Source organism: Hipposideros armiger, unplaced genomic scaffold (genome assembly GCF_001890085.2).
Source record: "Hipposideros armiger isolate ML-2016 unplaced genomic scaffold, ASM189008v1 scaffold_246, whole genome shotgun sequence".
NCBI lineage: Eukaryota > Metazoa > Chordata > Mammalia > Chiroptera > Hipposideridae > Hipposideros > Hipposideros armiger.
Genome location: NW_017731596.1, coordinates 2,500,968 through 2,522,779, shown reverse-complemented (window position 1 = coordinate 2,522,779; position 21,812 = coordinate 2,500,968). Strand labels below are relative to the sequence as shown.

The window sequence follows — 21,812 nt, the reverse complement described above, 5'->3', positions numbered from 1 at the left end:
CTAAAACTATTGAACTATGCACTTTCAGCGTGTGAATTGTATGGTGTGTGAATAGTATCTCACCTGAGACTGATACAAAAAAATAAAACAAAACGGATCGTTGGGTTTTCCTCTCTTTATACTAGATTGAGAGGGAGACATAGGAACTACTAATAGCAAGAGAAACACTGAAGCATGGCAAGAGTCTTAGGAGCTTCACTGGCGGTGGGATGATTCCTCGGAATGAGCGTGTGCGGGGGCGGGGCATGGTGGGTGGGGGTAAATGAATGAGTGGTGGGGTCCTGGGGAAGTGACCTTGGGAGGGAAGGAGAACAGGAGAGTCCTAAGGGTTTCCCACCTGTTCGACCCCTTCCGCTTAAAGGAGCTATCTAAGAGCTACATATTGTAAACTGAGGTTTGATGATTATAACACAGGGTAAGATTTTGATTCTGACCTTGAAATTCAGAAAATCTTTTCTTCCATCCTTTGTTTCCCCCATCATGCTCTCTTGACACGTCTCTGTATCAGCCTCCTTCTAGAAGGAAAAAGTTTAAAAGTGGTATGTAGTTTGTTCTTGGCTAAAAACCGTTTAGTCATTCCTATGCTGAAATGTTTTGATGGCAAAGGTTATTGAAATCACAAGCATTTTTATGGATGAATTAGTGTTGTAGAAATATCATTTTTGTTTTTGTTTTAGATGCTGTTAGAGAAATTTATTGAAGAATGCAGGTTCCCTCCAGTGCCAGATGCTATTTGTTGCTATCAGAAGTGCCTTGGATATTCCAAAATCCAGATATACATAACGGATCCAGACTTTAAGGTAAATAATGAATAGAGAGGGTGCCAAAAAAGCGTATGCACATTTTAAGAAAGGAAAAAACTATTAAAATTGTAATAATATATACCAATAACAAAAGATGAATACAAGTCACATTTGACTGCTGCAATTACAAGAGGTGCTCAAAGTGGTTCCCATCAGCGTTCAGACACTTCTGATGATGGCGAACTACTGCTTGAGCAACGTTGACCAAAGTGTACACTTGTATACATTTTTTGGCACCCACGGTATACACTGGGACATTAACTTACACAGTTGTGCCTTAAAATGAATTCTGAACAAATTCTGTAATTGGAGGCACCCAAGTTCTCTGGCTTCCAGCAGTTTTATGTCCTGTTGTCTACCCCTTGAACCCAGAGCCACTGAAATAAACACCGAGGGTAGGGTGGTGAGTGACGTGAGAAGGCACTCCCCCTTTTTAGCCACTGTCACATAACTGCCTGTTTCTTAGGAGCACAGGAAACAAAATGAGGTGTTGCCTTTGATTCGTTGCACTTCTCATCTCTTGTAAAATTTGAGCCCAGGAATCTAAAGACCTCTGTGATCACTGAGTTAGCTCTCAGAGGCCTAAGTATGAGACCCAGTCTGGCACTTAATTGAGTGAATAAGTTACTGGGCCTTAGTTTATTCAAGAAGATAATAGCTGCCTACTGTGGCACTGACCCGGTTAGTAGATCAGATGAAATAGTGTTTATAAAGCACTTGATACATTGTGAAGGATAGTGCATCTCTCAGCCATGGAAATGAGTGTGTCAGTCAAGCTCTGTATCTGCACTAGGCATTCTGGGTACAGAAGGATTGTACCGCCCACAGGGAAATGTGATACCTAGTTATTCTGCCAGGTGAATGTGAACAGCTCTCTCTTTATCTTAATATGCGTTGTGAATGACTTAGAGAATGGGGGTTGGGGGGAGACGTTACCTTTAAAATGTGAATTAAAAAATGTTTTAACCCCCAGGGTTTTATACGAATCAGCTGTTGCCAGTACTGCAAAATAGAATTTCACATGAACTGTTGGAAGAAGTTAAAGACAACGACCTTTAATGATAAAATTGACAAGGTAAGGCTAATAAGATTTTCTTGATTTTTTAGTATGCTTGTTGTACATTGATTCCTGCCCCTCCCCCCTAAGAATCTTAAGAGACTGTCTTAAATGAATATAAATTCCTTCCTGTAGATTCTAGATATAATCAAAGTTTTAAATGAAAACTTTAATGATAAAGTAGAAAATCAGTTTCCATTTTTATTTACTACAAGGATAAAGGCAGTAACCATAAAGACCTTCAATAAATTGTTCAACCAACTTTTGCGTTGGGAATCTTATCAAAAATAAAAATTATAATATCTCATTTTAAAATATAGGTCTTAAATTATGTGCTGACGATTTTAGTCCTTCAGGGATCTGTCATTTAATTACTTTAAAGTTATGATGTAGAATTGGAGTCTCAATTTTTCTTTTTTCTACCAAAATTTGATGAGGTAATTTGTACTAAGGAATCAACTTAAAAATTTTATACTGCCGCTTCTCATTGGGGCTTCTCTTAATTAGCAAGATGATGATGTTAATTATCATACGCTACGTATACTTTGAGAGAAGGCACAGTTTTAAAATCTTATTTGTATTCATAGAATTTGTTTCTGATTTATATGAGCTATGGACTTAAAAAAAAAAGTAAAACCGTTTCCTACTCTGTATAGTGTCATGTAAACTCCTCTATCTTTATTGGGAGACAAAGTGGTTATGCTAGGTGTCTGTTAGCAATAGGAATTATTCCAGTTTTGTAGAAATAAATAATCATATTTTGTACATTTTCACAGTTAACTAGTGATATCATGATACGACCAAGTAACTGTTGCCACTGGGTCCCCTTTGCTATATCTGTCTTACCTAAGTGAGTTTCTCTAGCCGTACACTCTCCCTTAGTGGTGGGAACCATTCCTGTGGATTGAAACGCCCTCTGTCAATTAGTCAGCTTCACATCCGCTGAAGTGATGTATACAACCCAGACATCTCATGCCTTGCAGTGAGAAAGGTTCACCTTGCTTCCATGACTTGTCCTGAAGTTCTGCAGCTGTTGGCCATTGTTGGGTTGTATCTGCTTTAGTCTGTGTGGCTGTGTTCTTTCTGTCCAAATAGAGGTTGCCGGGACAGTGCTTGTAGCAGAGGGTACAGCTCAGTGACCAGTCTATTCAGTGTTTCTGAAAGCTTTTGCTTGGACACAGTGTACAGTACATCATGTCGGCCCTCTTTGCATTGACCAAAACAAGTCATGTGGTCAGACTTATAGCTGGCCAGTCGTGTATTCCTCCTACAGGTAGGGAGGCTTCAAAAGTCACGTGACAATGACCAGGCGCTTTCAGAGCCTCTCTGAAGGAGTTTGGACCATATTTTAACTGTTCCTAATGGTTAAAATGGTATACATGTATAGGTTTAGCCTGAAATATAGCACTTTTTTTTTTAATCAAATAGGATTTTCTACAAGGAATTTGTCTTACACCTGACTGTGAAGGTATCATTTCTAAGATTATCATCTTCAGCAGTGGTGGTCAAGTTAAATGTGAAGTAAGTATCTAATTAAGGGGAAATCTCATTAAATTGATAACCAAAAGGCTTATACCTTTTAAAACATGATTTAAATTTATGGAAGTTGTAGGGTTTGGATCTTAACTTTCCCAGGAAACAAACAGTTACTTAATCTAAGGAAATAGTAGGATGTGAGAATACGTCTTTGCAATGAAGCAGGGGTCGGCAAACTTCTGAGATGGAAGAGCCGTCAGGGGTCGGCAAACTTCTGAGATGGAAGAGCCGCCAGGGGTCGGCAAACTGCGGCTCGGGAGCCACATGCGGCTCTTTGGGTACGCACATGTGGCTCTGAAGTCCAATTGAAAATGAAAATAAAACTCATAGCTTCATTTATAAAATTTTTGAAGGATATTATTCACATAATGGTGATTATGTAAAAATATATTTATGGCTCTCAAATAATTTTTAGATTGTTGTGAGGGACAGGATTGGCTCTTCCAGGGGTCGGCAAACTTTTGAGATAGAACGTACCCAAAGAGCCACATGTGGCTCGCGAGCCACAGTTTGCCAACCCCTGCAATGAAGGATCCTCACAGTCCTTTATTTCCTAACAGGAAGAGGACGCTTTTTACATTTTAATTTTATTATTACCCTTTTTGATACCCTTGTTCTCTTAGTCCCCAGTAAGCTTGGGTATTGGGGCCCTGTCCTTTTGGGGAGAAGAGTGTCTCACGGAATTACTTTTAACTTCATTATATGGGAGTGGCAGGAGTGGGTCGTAATGATATTTGTAGTTTATTTAGTTTCTGCTTACTCTTAATTTTGTAAAAACTTTCTTGCTAAAGTGTGTCTACTCTCTTGTTCCTCTTTTCAGTAAATTGTTTTGCTAAAGTTTTCTGGGCTTTTGTCTAGGTCAGAACATCATCACTGTTGTCTATTAAATCAAACATGGTGTGTGCTTCTGAAATGCCTGTTACTTGTTGTTTTGTGCTCTGTTGTCATGGGAGTGTGTGACAAATTTTGGATGTCTTTGTTTTATTTAAAGTTTGAACACAAGGTCATAAAAGAAAAGGTTCCTCCAAGACCTATTCTGAAGCAGAAATGTTCTAGGTAAGATTTTTTAACAATCAATCAGTAGCTTAACTATATCTCTTAGAATATAGTTCTGTTACACACAGATTTCTAAATTATGCTGTTTTTTAAATTGGCTGTGCACACATATCCATATAAGTGGTTTTTAAATGACTTTTATGGACATTTGAAATTTAAAACAGAGCTAGCCTGGAATGGTTAAATACTGAAAACTTAAATCAGAGGCATTATTTAGTGGTTAAATTTATAAGTAAAATAATAACATTTGATCCTGTGAAATGACATTTGATTAATAGATTTGGCGGTTAAATAAAAATTGAATATTTAGCTCTCAGTTGTTTAAATTTTAATTCCAGAGCATATTTTCTTTTTATCTCTCTTCAGAAAACATTTTGAACCAGTGATTTATTTCTCACTCTGAAATATACAAATGTACTATCAAAATTATTTGCTTCTTTGTATCTTCTTGTTCACATCAAATAGTTTCAGTCCTTTTTCCTTTACTTTTTGGTCCTGCCTCTTTTTTCTATTCTAAGAAGTGATTTTTTTCATTATTGGTGACCAAGAAAAAGCAAAAAAAAAAAAAAGATGGACAGAATTATTTGTTGAAGAGAATTCATTGTAACCATATCAACCAAATTCTGGTGTTGTGGGCCATTATTGGGATGTGACAATATTATTTAACTGTGGGATCTTTCTTTGAAATGAGTGTTTACATGTATTATCTTGCAGAGTAATTTTTATTATTCCCATTTACCATAAGCAGTAACCTATAAACATGAAAATAACATCTGTGCATGCCATCCTTAATTAAAAGTCACTCAATCATTGAGGTTCTTGTTTTCATGAAATAAGTACCCTTAGTTAGATTAAATTGACCACATGTGTCAGCAGTTTTTGATATTGAACAGAAGATACAGGCTATGTTCTAACTGAAAAAGAAAACTTCTAACTTATTGCTTTAAGAATGGTTTCTGCAGCAGGCAAAGGAAAAGTAGTTGAGTTTATAACAAAGGTGGCGTGTCACTAATTGTAAATGTTTATCAGCCTAGAGAAGCTAAGACTGAAAGAAGACAAAAAATTGAAGAGAAAGATCCAAAAACAAGAAGCAAAAAGATTAGCACAAGAAAGAATGGAAGAAGACTTAAGGGAAAGTAATCCACCCAAAACTGAAGATCAGAAAGGTACGCTGAGGTGCAAACATGATACGAATAATGTGCTCTCGCTTAAAAACTGTAAATATAAATACCCATCTTATTGAGCCTTATGTTATTTGTTACCGAATTGAAATTTAGATTTCAGTTAATGCTGTGATACGATCACTGGCTCCTATTACTCGGGGATGGCGAGGGGGTGGTATAAAGAACACTGGTTTTCGAAGCGGTACCTAGGGGTTCGGAAGATGTCCCTGCTACTCACCTGGGGCAGACTCTGTAAGTTTCCTCATCTCAGAATGGGAGGTGGAAATAATACCCAACCTGAGTATTGTACATTTGGCAGTGCTCTGTCAACTCCACTGTGAGGATTTAAGTTCTAAAACAGTGAACTGTAAATTAGCTACTAATTACCTGAAATAACACTGAGTTCAAAGAAAGAAGCCATTCAAAGAGATTGCCTAATCCAGCCTTCTGTTTTATGTAAATCTCGTCGTCGTCATTCCCTGATCAACGTGGGAATGTCTTGCTGGTAATTTTACTGTCCCCGGGGCCATGTTGGTCAGTATGTTTACTTTCCGATTTGAGTTGAAGTGCGTTATTCTCATTTTCCACTACAATGACTATCTCCAAAATGAAATATTTCCTCTTGCTGCCTTGATTTTCCATCTAGTATTCCATGAATGTTTCATAGATCAAAATGACCTTTCTTACTGAAAAAGTTTTCAGTGAATGTTTGTGTTTTACCTTTCCATGCCTCAGGAGGCTCGTGGCCGTCCATTGGGGAGGTGTCCGGGTGGGAAGACAGGCGTCTGAGATATTTTCCAGCTTGAAGGCAGTGAGTCCATAGGTCTGCGACTGAGGCTCCAACAATAAGACGAATAATACAACAACTGCCAAATAGTAGTTCGATTCATAACTGAATAAATGATCGCTTAAACGCCAAAAACAAAATAAAAAAACCCCTTTGTATTCCTAATGACTAAACATGGTTATTGAATGTAAAGTTTAGGTAGTTGATGAGCCTGGGTTAGGGTTGTTTTTAGAGGAACTAAATTTTTATATGTTACACGAGTGGTACAGAGTGAAGGGGATACGGCACTTCTTTTGATAAGTTGTTTTTTTGTTTGTTTGTTTTGTTTTGTTTTTTTAGCTGAGCCATCCCGCCACCTGTTGGCAGCTCCGCGGCTGCTCAGCTCGGGCTGACTCGAACCACTGTTGCTCAGAGCTCAAACTCTTGAGCGAGCTCTTAACCAACTGAGCCACTCAGCCGGCCCACTTTTGATAAGTTTTAACGTGAACTTTCATATCTGTTCAGAGGCCCTATTAAGTATTTATATTCCTAATATAAAATTTCTTGAGTCGTGTATTTAAAACAACGTAAAGAATCTATCGGAGTCATGTTTTCTATTCTTAAGTAATGTTACGTTATTTCTTTCTGAGTTTATGTCTTTGCAAATTCTCTCACTTTAACTCACTGTTATTTCTCCTTAGAAACTGCAGCCAGCGTTCAGAGCTGCCAGTACCTGAACGACAGAATTCTGCAGTGCATAAAGCAGTATGCCGACAAGATCAAGTCTGGCGTGCTGAATACGTCCAAGCTTCTCAAAGAATTGCTTTCCTGGAAGGTTTTAAGCACAGAAGACTACACCACCTGTTTTTCCAGCAGAAATTTCCTAAATGAAGCAGTGGACTATGTCATTCGGTACTTGGTTCAAGAAAAGAATAGAGTGAAAACCAGGATGTTTCTGCATGTTCTGAGTGAGCTTAAAGAAGTGGAGCCAAAATTAGCCAGCTGGATCCAGGCACTGAACAGCTTTGGTGCGTCATGTCAATCCTAGAGACAGCTCAGTGGGAAGGGCGGGTGGGAAGGGCCTCGAATCCTTTTCACTTTCCTGTCATCGTTTATGATCGTTTTAAATGGAGGTCTACAAATTTGTGTGGTTGAGAATACCATTTCCCCCCCAACTCTCAATTTTTAGGTTATATTATAGATAGGTTACAGTATACTTTTTGTAAAGGTGTAAACACAAAGTTCAGTCAGTTGGAGGATCCAATCCTGTATTACAGTGAGCTGTTTGTAAGAGTGCAAACTGTGAATACTAGGCACAACCGTGGGTGCACATCGCCTGGAGAGCAGTCTGTGCCCTCGGGGATTGCGTGCGGGATGGTAGTCAGACTCCTTAATGGGAAATTTATTAATAGTAACATTTTAGAACTAGATGTGACCTGCTGCCTTCCCCACGCTGAGCTCTGACGCGGGCTTTAGATGGAGGTGTGAAGGAGGTAATTCTCCACATGCAATTCCCTTAAACCTTGTAGGAGTATTTTGTGTGTTCCCTGATTCTGGTGTGTAAAGATACTGATGTTTCATGCAACATGACCCCTGCATGCTAACTGTTCCCTCTGGAGGAAGCAGCGGTCCAGGCTGATCCTCACCCAGCAATCTGCTTCGTTCGCTGACTGGGACTATGGCCCGTGTTCGAGGTGCCGGTGCTGTAGAAGAGGCCCGGGGGCGACAGACAGACAGCTATTCTTTGCTTTTTGGTGGCTGTGTTAGTAAGTAGCAGGGCTTCCTCATCCTTTCAGTACCAGTGTGGAGGTTGCAGCCACCCCTTTTCCTGATTTGGACAAGGGGGAATAAAGGCGTGAACGGTGACCGCCTTAACTTTTGTAGGGAGGGTAAAAAGCCTGATATTTTGGGGGGTGTGGAGCAGTTCCTACAAGTGTTGGGGAAGGAGTTTACCAGTGGCCTATCTGAAAGGCATTTGTGGAGCTTTTGCACATCATTGCTGTTTTGTTACTATGGAGTATATGCAGAAAAGCGTTATAAAATCTTGCTAGTTTGTACTAATTGGAATGAAAATCATTATGAGTTAGTGAAAAGGTTATTGCTATATTTTTAAAGGAATTTAATGCTTTTCTTCTCCTAAGTCTGATAAAAATAACTAATAATAGAGGCCTTTGGCCCACCTTATTCAACTAATAGGTAAGACTTATTGTAATTAGCATATCAACGTTAAGTGGTGTTTCCAAAATGCAGCATAGCTTGAACAAGTTCTCAAGTATTTACGTGTTTTCACTGAAAATGTAAGCTTTCAAAGATGTGAAACTTGTTACAATAGGTGATTTTCCCTTTTTCTGATTTTGGACTTGGTTTTTATTACAGGCTTAGATGCCACGGGGTCTTTCTTTTCTCGCTATGGAGCACCTCTTAAAGAGCTTGATTTTAGCATCATGACTTTTCTCTGGAATGAGAAATATGGACATAAACTGAACTCTATAGAAGGAAAGCAGCTTGAGTACTTCTATGAACCAACATCCTTGAAGGAGGCACGGTGTTTGATATGGCTGCTGGAAGAGCACAGAGACAAGTTCCCAGCTTTGCACAATGCTTTAGACGAATTCTTTGATATAATGGGTATGTGGGCCAAGTTTCAGTTTTATATCTAGTCTTGGGGGAAAAAAATCAGTGAGGGACCTCATTTATTTAAATATTTAACAAAGAAAATAGTGAGAATTATTATGGCACAGCCAGCATATTTGGGGAGGTTAGTGATTAAAAATAGGGATTTTTTTTCCATGTCCTAAAGCCTTTTTACTCTATTGAGCTACGTGTTGGAGAGATACGATGGGTACGTTACACTGACTAGACCATTACTGTTCTCGTCTTAGATATCTTGTCAGCATCATGGCAAAGATTGCGTATTAAATTGACGGAATTTTTAAAGAAATGGTTTGATTTGTAGCAGTGAAGAAAGCACTGGGCTGCAGAAGTAGGTGGTGTTTGCAGAGTCCAAGACCAATGGCTCTGTTGGGATGGGAAGAGCCTAGAACTGGGCGCCTGGGAAAGGAGGCTGTGGCCCAGCGTCCTCCCTAACCCATGTCATTAAAAGCCTTGTTTCACCACTGCTTCAAGGCAGTGCGAGGTGTTACCAAGGGATTCAGAGATGCTTACGCTAGTCCCTGCCCTCAAGGACCTAATGCTTTCCAAAAGGGAATAAGGTGAATATAAGTGTGATGTGGGAGTAAGCTCAGGAAGAGGACCAGAAAAGCTCAGACGGAGGATTGAGCACTTGTGTTCTCCTTGGGGGAGAGGAAAGCCTGCTGCAGGGGTGGGGCCCAAGCTGGGCTCCGAACATGGAGGTGGAGTTGGACAGGGTGACATGCCGGCTCAGAGAGGATGGAGCAGAATCTGGCAAGGGCCTGGAGTCCAGTTTGACAGAATAGGATAGCTAGTAGTTCATTCCTTAGTTTCTCTTGGCTCTGAGTTTCTTCATCATTAAAATGAGAGCATTTGGAGCCAGTAATCTGTGTGGTCCCATTTTGGTTCAGAATTCTAATATTTTAGGTTTTAAGTTCAAATTTTTATCTTTGGTACTATATGTATGTTTTATAATGCTGCCCCTCCACCCCCCAACACACACAAACAAACACACACACACACACACCTTCCTCAGCATCAGAAGTCTTGTATATTGTTTGGAGTTAAAACTTAAGTCTCCTGCTGTAGTTAAAAAGCCTGGCCCTTTACAAACGTGTCACATGTCATGAAGTATCAGGAACTGAAACGCCTGCACTCAAATGTAGGTGACAGTTTTCCAGAACACCACTTCATGACCAGAGGTGACAGCCTCCTTGCTAGCCTGAATTTATTGGCACCAGTTTGCTGCTGCTGCTAAAATGCTGTCCTGAGACTGAGCTGACAAAGCCATGTTTGGATCCCAACAAGATGACTAGAAAGCACACAGTTCCCTCTCCGGGTGCATTTTTCCTTGTTCTGTGTTCTTTACCTGAAATGCACAGGCCATCCAGCTGTGACTGTTTCTGTCCAGTTTGTCAGCAGTCCAAATAAGCTTTGTCACTGGTCTGTTCTTTCCTGCCCGTCCCACTTCCCAGGTCAGGACCTGAGTCACCTTCCGTGATTAGACTATGACGATCGGCTCCAAACTAGTCCCCCTGCCTCTAAGCCTCCCCCTCCAAGCATTCCTCTCCTGTTGCCTGCTGCTAGTGACACTTGGAGACATCTGTCTGATCCTATAACTGTTGTGTTTAGGAAGCTCTTGCTTAGTTTGCCTACAGATTAAATTCACCTCAGATATCGGTTTCATTGTCACCCTCCCCATCTGCCCTCAGTAAACACCCCGCTCCTTGCCTTGTGCTGTCTGCCGCCTGCCTCTGCCTGTGCCGTTCCTCCAGCTCCTTTGCTTGTTCATTCCAAGCCGCCGCCTCCCCAGAGCCCTTCCTGGTCCTCCGTGAGCCTCTCCCCTTGAAGACTTTATTATTCCCTCCGCTTTGTTTCTGCGGCATGTACTGTGGCACTGAGCTCAATGGGTCACAGCTGTTGTCCTGTTGGTCATTTTTTTGAACATGGGCATGTGGCCAGCAGGGACTGTTGTACACATCTCTGTCCTCCCAGCACCTAGCACAGAGGTTGGCTTCCAGAAGACACTCAAATTATGCTGAAATGGACTGAAATGTGGTGGTGGTTGGTAGTTGGTCTCCCATTCTGTTAACCATTTGGCCCTAGATTTCTAAGCTAGACTTGTGTCAAAGCCAAGTAAGGCATAGAACATGTCGAGGTTCATGATACTGGGGTGGTTTTCTTTAAGGCTTTAGTGAATTGCATGGCAATGTAAATATTTCATTTCCTCACAAAACCACCTGCGTCTTCCTACAGACAGCCGCTGCACTGTACTGAGGAAACAAGACAGTGGAGACGTGCCCGTAAGTAATTTGATATCTTTAAATGTTATGTTCTCATTTGTGTTAGCCGGAGGAAGAGAGCAAGACCTGGCCAGTGTTCAGTTCCGTCATAGCTGGCACTCCAGAACCAATCTGGGGGACTTCCGGTAACGTGTTCTGTTTCATTGGAAAGTTAAGCCCAATATTCCTCTTGGAATTGGAGCATCTGTCAGCAAACTCGGGCTTACAGTAGACAACGGCCATAAAGCTTTACAAAATAAGTGTTAGTCTTAGAAATCGGAAAGGAGTTCTTGAGTCATTTCCCAGCATAGACTTGAAGTTATCTGTAATGATGAAAATTTTAATATTTTGCTTTGTAAGGAAAACAAAGGGACTTCATTTTGAGTGGTTCCAAATTGAGTGTAAGTTAAAATAATTCCTTCCTTAGTACGTTGTGGCAATTTTCAAACAGAAAGAAGCTGTTGACTGCTTTTTTAGGATTAAGTCACCTGTCCTTGAAGTTCTGTCTTCATCCACTCTGTCAGGCATTGCCTGGCTAACTCTGGAGACACAGCTAATGTGACCTCATGAGAAGTTAAATGCTTCTAAACTCACTATTTGTGCCCAGTGTCTGGCCAGGCGTAGAAAGCTTAGTGTGCCTCAGTAAAAGGAAAATCATTAACACACTATTCGTGTGTAACTGGAATTACTTTAAAAGTCTGACTGATTTCTTGAAATGACATAAACCTTGTTGAAAATGAGTATAAAAGTGTTGGAACAATGTAATTTTAGTTATAACACTAGGCATCATTAAACTTTTTCTTAATTTCTGTTATAAATCATAACACCAGGGCTGACACACTGTAGTATTATTTTTATGAAACATTTTATGTAATTCAAATTATGACTGGTCTATGAAAATTGGCATGGTATCTTTATGGTAGCTTCATAGTATGTTGAGTATTTAATGATTTCTTTCTCCCCATTTTTTAGTTTAATTCTACGAAGATAAAACACAAAGGCAAGAAAAAGAAGCCAAAAGATTCAAAGGTATGGAGTATTTCCTATATTAATTCTTATCTAAAATAATTGAATATGTAAATTAGAATGAACCAATTCTTGGGATATTTTGAAGCATTTTGTAGAGAAGACTTTCTGCGTTTTAACCTAAAGATATTTTGTCAATCTTGTACATTTTGAGGAAATTTAAGGTTCATATTGTATATAAGTAACTCTTAAAAGAGACTTTTTTTATTGTCCTTTTTATTTTCTAAATATTTCTGAGTGAAAACATTGTCATAATGTAGACCTCTGTATGGATGGTCATGGAGCAGGGGACCAAGGCAACTTTGGGGTCAGATAGACCTGAGCGTATATCTTGGCTCTCTACCAATTATTATTTGTATTATTATTTTATTATCTATGTGACCTTGGGCAAGTTATTCGACTCCCCTGTGCCCCGGGGCCATCATCTGTTTAAGACATGATACCTGTTATCAATAACTAATAGAGTTATTACCTAAAAATATTCAAAATAAAGGTGGTAAATACTAATCATTGTAACAGAATCTCAGAATTGATAGCTCCCTTCCTGTCACCCAAGGCTCCGCACCAAGCCCATGAAGTAACTAGGGCATTATTTTTAAATCTCATGGCGGGTTCTTCATGGCTCTCAATTATTTGGGGGAGGTCATATAAGGGGCAGGGGTGGAGAAAGCAAACACATATTAGGGGAGGATGAGAGCAACTTATAATCCAATAAACCTTTCTTTATTTTGACTATATGTCTTCAGTATATCTAAAATGGAAGTTTAAACTAAGTGACATTTAAAATTTTGGGGGTTGTTGGAAGCTACCTAAATGTTAATTTGGGCCTATTTATGGCTGTTGTAACTTTTGTTATGTGCTCCTATTCACAAGAAAATTTAGATAACTCTCATTGGCAATTTGCATGCACATTTATATACGCATTGATCAGTTTTAATGGTCATTTTAAAATAGAAAAATCATTGTCATTCTTCATCTTTTAAACCAGCCTATGTTAGTTGGGTCTGGAACACCTTCAGTAGCAACTAATAGTGAAACTCTCGCAGAAGACCATAAGTAAGTACAATTTTAAAATGTTTGCTTTCTTTTAACTCTAGTGTTTTAACTTAGTAAGTGGTATTACTTTAAACTTGTGTTTTATCTCCCTGACTTCTCTAAAGATATACATCTATTATGACAACCTGATGTGACCCATCTTGAATTTACAGCATAGATTATCAACATTAAGAACTCTTACAAACTGCACTAAAATCACGGGGCTAAAAAAAAAAAAAAAACATCACGGGGCTGATGCCATTCCTTTGGTAAATTTGAGAACCTACTATGTGCAAGATAGAAAATATTCTTTAAAATGTTCAATGACGAAAATGTCCTAGTGCTAATTACTAGCATATTTGCTCTAATAGGAGATCGGAAGATGTTTTGGAAGCTTTCTATGAGGTTATGGTTTCACCATAGATGTTAGTGAGTTTTGATAACATCTGGTTGTTGAAGCTGAGTTTTCAAGAAGCAAATAGGCATAAGAAGAAATAAAACTAGTGAGTTGCAGTGACTTTTTTATATCCTATTTCTTTTTGGGCTAAAAACCCCCATAAAGGTTTGGTTCTTTTTTCCCTTGTCTCAAAGGACTTGTAGTAACAGTGTTTCACACAGTCATTTTCATGGATTCTTTAAATGGAGGAATTATTTTAAGTTAAAATAATAATAACCTGTACTCAGATAACACATACCAAGTACTATTGTAAGAGCTTGACATATATAAACTCATTTAATCCACTCTTTCGCCCTAAGAGATAAGTATTATTACTATTATGTTCATTTCACAGATAAGGAAACTCAGGCACATTGTGGCTGAGTGATGTGCCCAAGAACACAAATCTTGTACGTCACGGAGCCAGAATTTCTATCCAGCAACCTGGGTTAAAGCCCACACTCAAACTGTGACATCTTTTTAGAGTACTAGAGTCTTACACCTTTATTTTTTACATCTTTTTATTAAGTACTTTTTACCAGTTTCAATCTCACTTTAATTTAAAAAATTTTCGAGCCGGCCGAGTGGCGCATTGGTTAAGAACTGGCTTGGGACGCCAGAGGGCCCTGGTTCAGATCCCACAGATGAGGGCCAGTGACACTGCCCTCTACAGCTAAGATGCTGAACAACAGCTCAACCTGGAGCTGGGCTGCTGTGAGTCGCTGGCGACAGCGTAGGCTGTAGCTCCTGCTGCAGTAGGTTGCTATGGGCTACCATGTGTAGCCAGCAGCCAGCGTGAGCGGCCATCCAGAAGCCGGCAACTGATCTGCCTCGCCCGGGAAGAGCGCAATGATGGTGCCAGCTTGGGCCAGTGAAGCAACATCCTCCACAACTAGACTGAAGAACAAAACGACAGCAACTTGTCTGTTCCCCTTCCCCCAATTCCCCAGCGCTGTTCCCATCCCCCAATTACCCAATTAAAAAAAAAAATTTTTTTTAAGCCATAGAATATTTATTGACATGGGAAAATGTTAACAATATACTTCTACATGAAATATGAAGATAACAAAACAGTATATGCAGTTTAATACCACTTTTATAGAAAGAAAAGTAACATATGGACAAAATCATGCACAGAAAAAAATAGAAGGATATGAATACCAAATGTTACTAGTGATTATCTCTAGATAGTGGAATTAGAGGTGATAATACAATTTTTCCAACCACTATAAATTAATAGCAGTTGTAATAAAATGTTTTATTTTTCGTTTTAACAAGCTAGCGTTAATGCAGCATTTTATTTTATTTTACTTATTAAGAGTTTTTAAAATTTTTGCACTTGGTGGCAAGAGTAAGTAGTTAATTAAAAGTGCTTACTCAGAAAATAGTGCTTACTCAATAGTCAGGTACATGTATCTCTTGACTGTAATTGTGGAAGGGTAACTTTTCTGCATTAAATTCTCTGATAGTGTTTTTTGTTTTTTGTTTTTTCTTTTTTTTGCATTGTAATGCTGAGTAATATGTTACTGTCTTTACATTTATTGTAACTTAAATATTCTGGGTTACCTAAAAACTTAGTATTCACAAATTTGTTTTTTTACCCACAGACGCAATCCATCAAATCCCACAGGCCCATTCGTGGTGCCCGACCATCTTCGGCAAGATGTGGAAGAATTTGAGGCGCTCTACGAACAGCACAGCCATGAATATGTGGTCCGGAATAAGAAGCTGTGGGACATTAACCCCAAGCAGAAATGCTCCAGTCTGTATGAGTAAGTAGCTTAACCTTCGTACTACTCTTCTATACCAAAGCTGACAGTTGAAGATCTTAAGGTGTTTAATTTGTGTCCCTTATATTTATTAAAGAAATGGTTTATTGGCTCCCCAACTCTGGGGAAGAAAAGTCTTTTTACAGCGTTTGTCCAATATTATGCAAATATAATTGAGGGTTTTTAATTATTAATTTTGAATCCTAATGATTATTAGTTTTGTCAGTTTGAGCTGCTAATGTAGATACTTTCTACTCCAAAACTGTCCTGCTATGTCCCGATCGGACCCAGAAAGTTTCCAGCCATAATCTTTTTATCATGAATACCAAGGTACACATTTGACAAGTAATAGTATGATTATTTGATATCATTGTCCTTATCTTGATGGACGCAGCTGTTTGGCGTCTCATGCGTCTAGTAGCTCGGGGAAGTCTTACCCTTTTACTGGGGGAAGGATACCAGGATCTCAGTATATTAATACTTCTGCCGAGATAATAGTTGTTTGCCGGGATGATAATACAGACATAGAACCCTGTGTCTCTGTTTTGTGTTGGAGACTTCACTTCCTGACATAGATCTTATAAAAGAGAAACAGACTTTTTTAAGTAACTTTGGTGTGAGTTACTTTCGGATTAAAAATGTGAATATAAAATTAACACTTAAGACAAGTCTGAGCTGGGTGCATAAAATAATGGAATAAAGACTACAGGAAAAACTAGGAAGCAGTTGCCATTCTGAGCTTGGCATTAATAAGAGGTGTGTGATGCCTTCCTTAAGAAAAGAAATAAGGGCTAAGGTCTGCAGCAGAAAATTAATTTGAAAGCTAACTATTCTGGAAAACCTGTCACTCATCCATAATTTGGTAATTTCTTCTATTTCCCTCAGTTACATTATTCCTTTTCAGTCTGGTTATATGCTTTTAGGTTCTTCCTTATTTTTTCTTTAGGGTTGAAGTCCTGAGAAAATCGCATTTCCAGAAATGACAACATGGAAACAGCTATAAAAATACACTAATATTTTTTAAAATATGCTAGACTTTGCTTTAAGCACCCAAAACTAAAACTAAACTCTGCAGTTGTCAAAAGCTTGCTTTTTACAGAATGTATTGCCATTATTAGTTGGAAGAAATTAAATAACTTTATGAGAAAAAATAGGCTGATTTGTTTGTATTTTGAGGTAGAATTTATATCTTAAAATAGGAGAAAGTCAAGAAGTTATAGGAAGTTATACCTTTCTTTGAATTTTCGAAAGTAAACATGTGATGATTAGCTTAACAATGATTAATCCCCTTATTATGCCTTTTTGTTTTTTCCTAAAATTTTTTAAAGGATTATTTTCTGAGAGGGAAACAACATTTTAGATAGCCTTTCTCAGCTTTAATGTCAGTATAATATGTTTGTTGGGGAGGTGTTGAGATATCAGCTGAAAGCGAAATAGTATTTGCTTTGGGAGAATTTTTTAGGAAATGTATTTTTTCAAATGAAACACGCACAAGTAATTTCTTATAATAACTTATGTAAATGCAAATTTTTTCCAAGTTATTTCTCTCAGTTGTTGGAGGAACAAGGTCCCTTGGATATGAGTAACAAGATGTTCTCTGAAAAATATGAGTTCTTCCCAGAAGAAACTCGACAGATACTAGAAAAAGCCGGAGGTTTGAAGTCTTTCCTCCTGGGATGTCCTCGTTTTGTGGTGATCGACAATTGTATTGCATTGAAGAAAGTTGCATTACGGCTCAAGAAAAAGAGAAAGAAGAAAAACATTAAGACAAAAGTAGAGGAAATGTCGAGAACAGGAGAGTATTTCCGAGCTAAACTCCCACTGAATCCAACCGCTAGAGAATTTAAACCAGATGTAAAGTCCAAGCCAGTGTCAGATGTGTCTTCAGCACCAACTGTTGAGGATGAGTCCAAACCTGTCTCTGCTGCTTCTCCCAAACCAGCCTGTGAAGCCAAGGAGCCGAAACCAGTACTGGAAAATTCTCCCAGGTCAGTTTCTGAAGATGAGACGCACAGAGAGGTTGCTTTTGCTTCCCCTAAACCAGCCTGTGAGGATGCAAGTCACCTTCAAGCCCGCTCTAACTCCCCCAAACCAGTTCCTGGGGATATGAAACCAACCTACTGGACTCACGCACATGTGGTCACAGGATACTGTACCTACCTTCCCTTCATTACCCAGACACCGCCAACATACATAAACGTGATAACCACTCTGCCCCAGTACACTAGCGTCTACACGCCTCTGGTCTGCATCCCCTCGGAGTATCATCTGCAGAGGTCAATACCTGTGGCGCCATCTTTTGTAGCCATTGACAGACCAGCTAAAAGGGCTTCTGTGTGTTTTGAGGGACGTCATTTGAATGCTGAGCGTGGCCCTGGTGACCAGGTTGCCCCTGAAACACAGATCCTTCAGGACCCTTTGGAGACCTCGGTAAAGTCACCATGTAGCACAGATGATGCCAATACAGCCCAGGATGAGCCTGGCAGAAAGGATGGCCACTGTGGGAATTCTGCCAGCAATGGGGACGTAAACCCAGAAAGGACTGATGAACTAACAGATGTTCCACCTACACAGGTGGTTGCCATACAGGTAAGACTTCAACAGAAAAAAGCTGGCTTAATAATGGAGTTAAATTTTTTTTTCATTTGGCATTGCCATTCAGTTGACAAAATTCTTTAAAATGGTGGACTCTATAATAGTTACTAAAGCTTTCACCTAAAAATATTTTTAAAATATGATCTCTAGGGCATGACAGATAATGTGGTCAAAAAGAATTTTTGTGCCTAGTATATAGTACCTTCTTCCTTACCCAAGTTTTGCACCAGTTGAGAAATAATATAAGAGAATCAGTAGATGGAGCCCAAGCATCACTTAGTCATTTTTAAAGGCACAGTAGGACGATGTGGCTGTTTCTATAGAGCGTGCATGTCCTGACCGGGATCCCCCAGCACACCGGCTTCCCCACCCGGTTATAGCAGTGCTGGACCAGGAGGCCTCCCAAGTTGGGGTGCCTGCCCCGTAAGACTTACTGCGTGGAGAAGGAGGGAAAATGCACAGGCAGCTCCCCAGAGAAGGGAAAAAGAGAGTCTGGGCTACACATGCCCAGTTTCTCCTGCTAAAACCGGGGAGGAGTAAGGGAGGTAAGACACAGTCAGATGGAGAGAAACAACAGGGAGTGAATGTAAGCTCCTTCTAAACAAGCAAGAGAATAAATTTAGGCTCCTCGATGGTTAACTTTATAGGGCATGGATTCATTAAACCCTGACTGGATTATCCTCCCCCTCATTAAGTTTTCTGTCTTCTAGAAAGCTTTGAAAAAATAGTTAAGCGTAATGAACCAAAATCATTTTCATTTGTTACTAATTGTAAATGATAGTGCTTTCCTAATACTTGTATTTGTAAAAAGCATAGAGCATTATCTAAATTGTAAAAAAAAAAAAAAATGCAAACATTTTAACCATGTTTTTAAATGATATCACATAATGGATTTATTTTACAGAGCAGTTGAAATAGACTGAATTTGAGTGTTTGTTTTGCCCCAAAGGTGTCTTGGAGTATAACGCATCAAGAAGTCAATACTGAGCCGTATGAGCCTTTTGAGGCACAACAGGTGAGTCAGAATTGTACTCGACTGTTCAAAGGTTTAATTTTCATTAATTTAACTAGGTAGGAATGACTGACTAGAACTATTTTGGAGCCATCCACTTCTATATAAAACGTTATCATGGAATAAGCTTTAGAACATAACCAAAAAATTACTGCTCTATTTTTATTGTTGAAATTTGGGAAGGACGGGCAAAGAAAAGGTAAGTTTTTTTCTAGCTTATTTATTTCTCAGTATAATGGCTTTATTGCTTAGCTGGCATAATGAGCCTGTATTAATTTATGAATAAGAGCTTATTCACATGAATGCTATAGAAAGTACTACAAAGACCTTCACCATTTTAAGAATGATTGAATTAGGAAATCTATTAATATAATTTACTTTGTTAGTATATCTTAAGACAAAAGTTATTTGACCAACTCCGTAGTTGTTGAAAAGGTACTGGATAAAATTCAAATCACTTTCTTGACTAAATCTCATGATGAAACGGAATAAATAGATGACTACTTCTCACCATGCCAATGCCTTTCTCTCTTAAGGCAAAGCATCATCTCACTTAAAGGTGAAACATCACTGTTAGTAGTTACTGTTATCCTGAAGATATCAGCTGACAAAATTAGATAAGAGAAAGAAATAAGATTGTAAAAGAGGGAGGTATACGTGTTATTATTTACAGAAGCTAAGATTGTACACCTGGAAAATCCAAAACGATCACCTGAAAACCCAATATTAAAATGTAAGAGAATTCAGAAAGGGGATGGGATAGAGTACTTCTCCATATACAGACACCTGTTGCAAAGTATACTAGAAGAAGAAATTCCATTTTCAGTAGAAACAAAAAGATAAAATGCTTAAAACTATGAAAGAAAACTTTAAGATGTTGCTGAGAAACACACAGAAGACTTAAAGAAATGAAAAGGTGTTGACTAGGAAGACCTATTATTGTAAGGAGATTGATTCCCCCTAGAGCTTTTAATTTAACACAGTTCCAGTACAAACGTGAACAGCATGTCTTAGGTACATGTTGCTGCATAACAAATTGCCTTAAAACCTAATGGCTTAAAACAACAGTAAACATTTGTTATCACACAGCTTCTGAATGAGAAGAGGAGCATTTTAGCGGTGGTTCTGGAGATCTCTCAGGAGTTGCAGTCCACATATTGACCAAGGCTCAGTTATCTGCAAGGGTTGACTGGGGCTGGAGGCTCTGCTTCCAAGATGGCTCACTCACTTGGCTGGCAAGTCAGGGCTGGCAGAGGGCAGGAGTTGCCTGTGGACTTCCACATGAGACTGCTTAAGTGTCCTCATATTTCTCCAGAGTGGGTGGCCCACGGCAGAAGTAGCAGTGGCGCTCATGATCTACTTTAGGAAGTCATACTCTTATCACTTCTCTTGGCCACACAAACCAAACCTCCAACCCTGATACATTGTAGGAGAGGATGGTACGAGTGTGTGAATACCAAGAGGTGAGGGTCTTGGGTGCCACTTTGATGATTGGCTACTGCACAGGATTTTAAACTGGACAGATTGATTCTAAACTTCATATGAAACAATAACCATCAAGAACGCCCATGAAAAAAACTATCAGGGAACCGTACAACCAAGTATCAAAACATAATATAAATATGTACTAACAGACTATTAAAATAAGAATCCAATAGAACAGAAGAATATAGAAATTTAAAATATAATAAAAATGGTAACTATTGGTGAGCAAAAAATAGATTTTTAAATACATGGTGTTAGGAGAAATAGGTTGCCATCTAGCGAAAACTAATTTGGATTCCTACCTCATTTTCATATATCAGAATAAATTTCAGGTAGATCAAAGATTTAAATATTTTAAAATGGACTGACAAAAATACCTAGAAAACAAAGTTTTTTTAATAAGGTTAATAAACAGCATGACAAAAAGTATGTACATATACAAAAGTATGTATATGTATATATAAAGACACACATATATACACACACATAATATATATATATAATATGCAAAGCCTTTATATATTTATATTTGTATGTGAACAGATATACATACACGTGACATCAAATCACAGATAAAAAACTAGGAAAATTATTTGCAGCCTAAGAGAACTAATTTCCTTAACATATTGCTTAGCATATAACATTTCTGTAAATCAGTAAGGAAAGATTAATAACCTAACACAAAAATGGAGATGGTTGTAAATCGATAATCCATAATAAAAAAAGATGATTTTTAAACATATAAAAAGATGCCCAACCCCATTGAAATTTAAAACAGCTACTTATATATCATTTAAAGAATGTAAAAATGTAAATTTCTGGGGAAGGCAGTATAGTATTTTAATGAACAATAACGAAAATTACAAAAGAGAAATTGAAAGTGATCTATATTCCCATCACCCATGTTAATATTTTCATCTTCAGCCCTCCAGGCCTTATTTTAACATTTACATTTAGGGCCGGCCGAGTGGCACGTTGTTAAGAGCTGGCTTGGGACACCAGAGGGCCCCGGTTCGGATCCCACATATGAGGGCCAGTGACACTGCCCTCTACAGCTGAGATGCTGAACAACAACAGCTTAACCTGGAGCTGGGCTGCCGTGTGTCACCGGTGATGGCATAGGCTGCAGCCCCTGCTGCAGTGGGTTGCCATGGGCTACC

At 38.8% G+C, this 21,812-nt stretch overlaps 1 protein-coding gene across 1 annotated transcript in view; it reads left to right on the top strand.

Moving 5' to 3' along the window:
• The window catches only part of TTC3 (tetratricopeptide repeat domain 3), a 111,225-nt gene that overhangs the window by 50,053 nt on the left and 39,360 nt on the right, over positions 1 to 21,812 (top strand). The window contains exons 21-33 of the mRNA XM_019655763.1: positions 678 to 800; positions 1,777 to 1,878; positions 3,289 to 3,381; positions 4,388 to 4,452; positions 5,482 to 5,618; positions 7,083 to 7,409; positions 8,758 to 9,009; positions 11,269 to 11,315; positions 12,267 to 12,323; positions 13,309 to 13,376; positions 15,399 to 15,563; positions 17,099 to 18,149; positions 19,105 to 19,170. Of these exons, the coding sequence (XP_019511308.1) occupies positions 678 to 800; positions 1,777 to 1,878; positions 3,289 to 3,381; positions 4,388 to 4,452; positions 5,482 to 5,618; positions 7,083 to 7,409; positions 8,758 to 9,009; positions 11,269 to 11,315; positions 12,267 to 12,323; positions 13,309 to 13,376; positions 15,399 to 15,563; positions 17,099 to 18,149; positions 19,105 to 19,170 (2,553 nt within the window). The remainder of the gene's footprint in view (positions 1 to 677; positions 801 to 1,776; positions 1,879 to 3,288; positions 3,382 to 4,387; positions 4,453 to 5,481; positions 5,619 to 7,082; positions 7,410 to 8,757; positions 9,010 to 11,268; positions 11,316 to 12,266; positions 12,324 to 13,308; positions 13,377 to 15,398; positions 15,564 to 17,098; positions 18,150 to 19,104; positions 19,171 to 21,812) is intronic.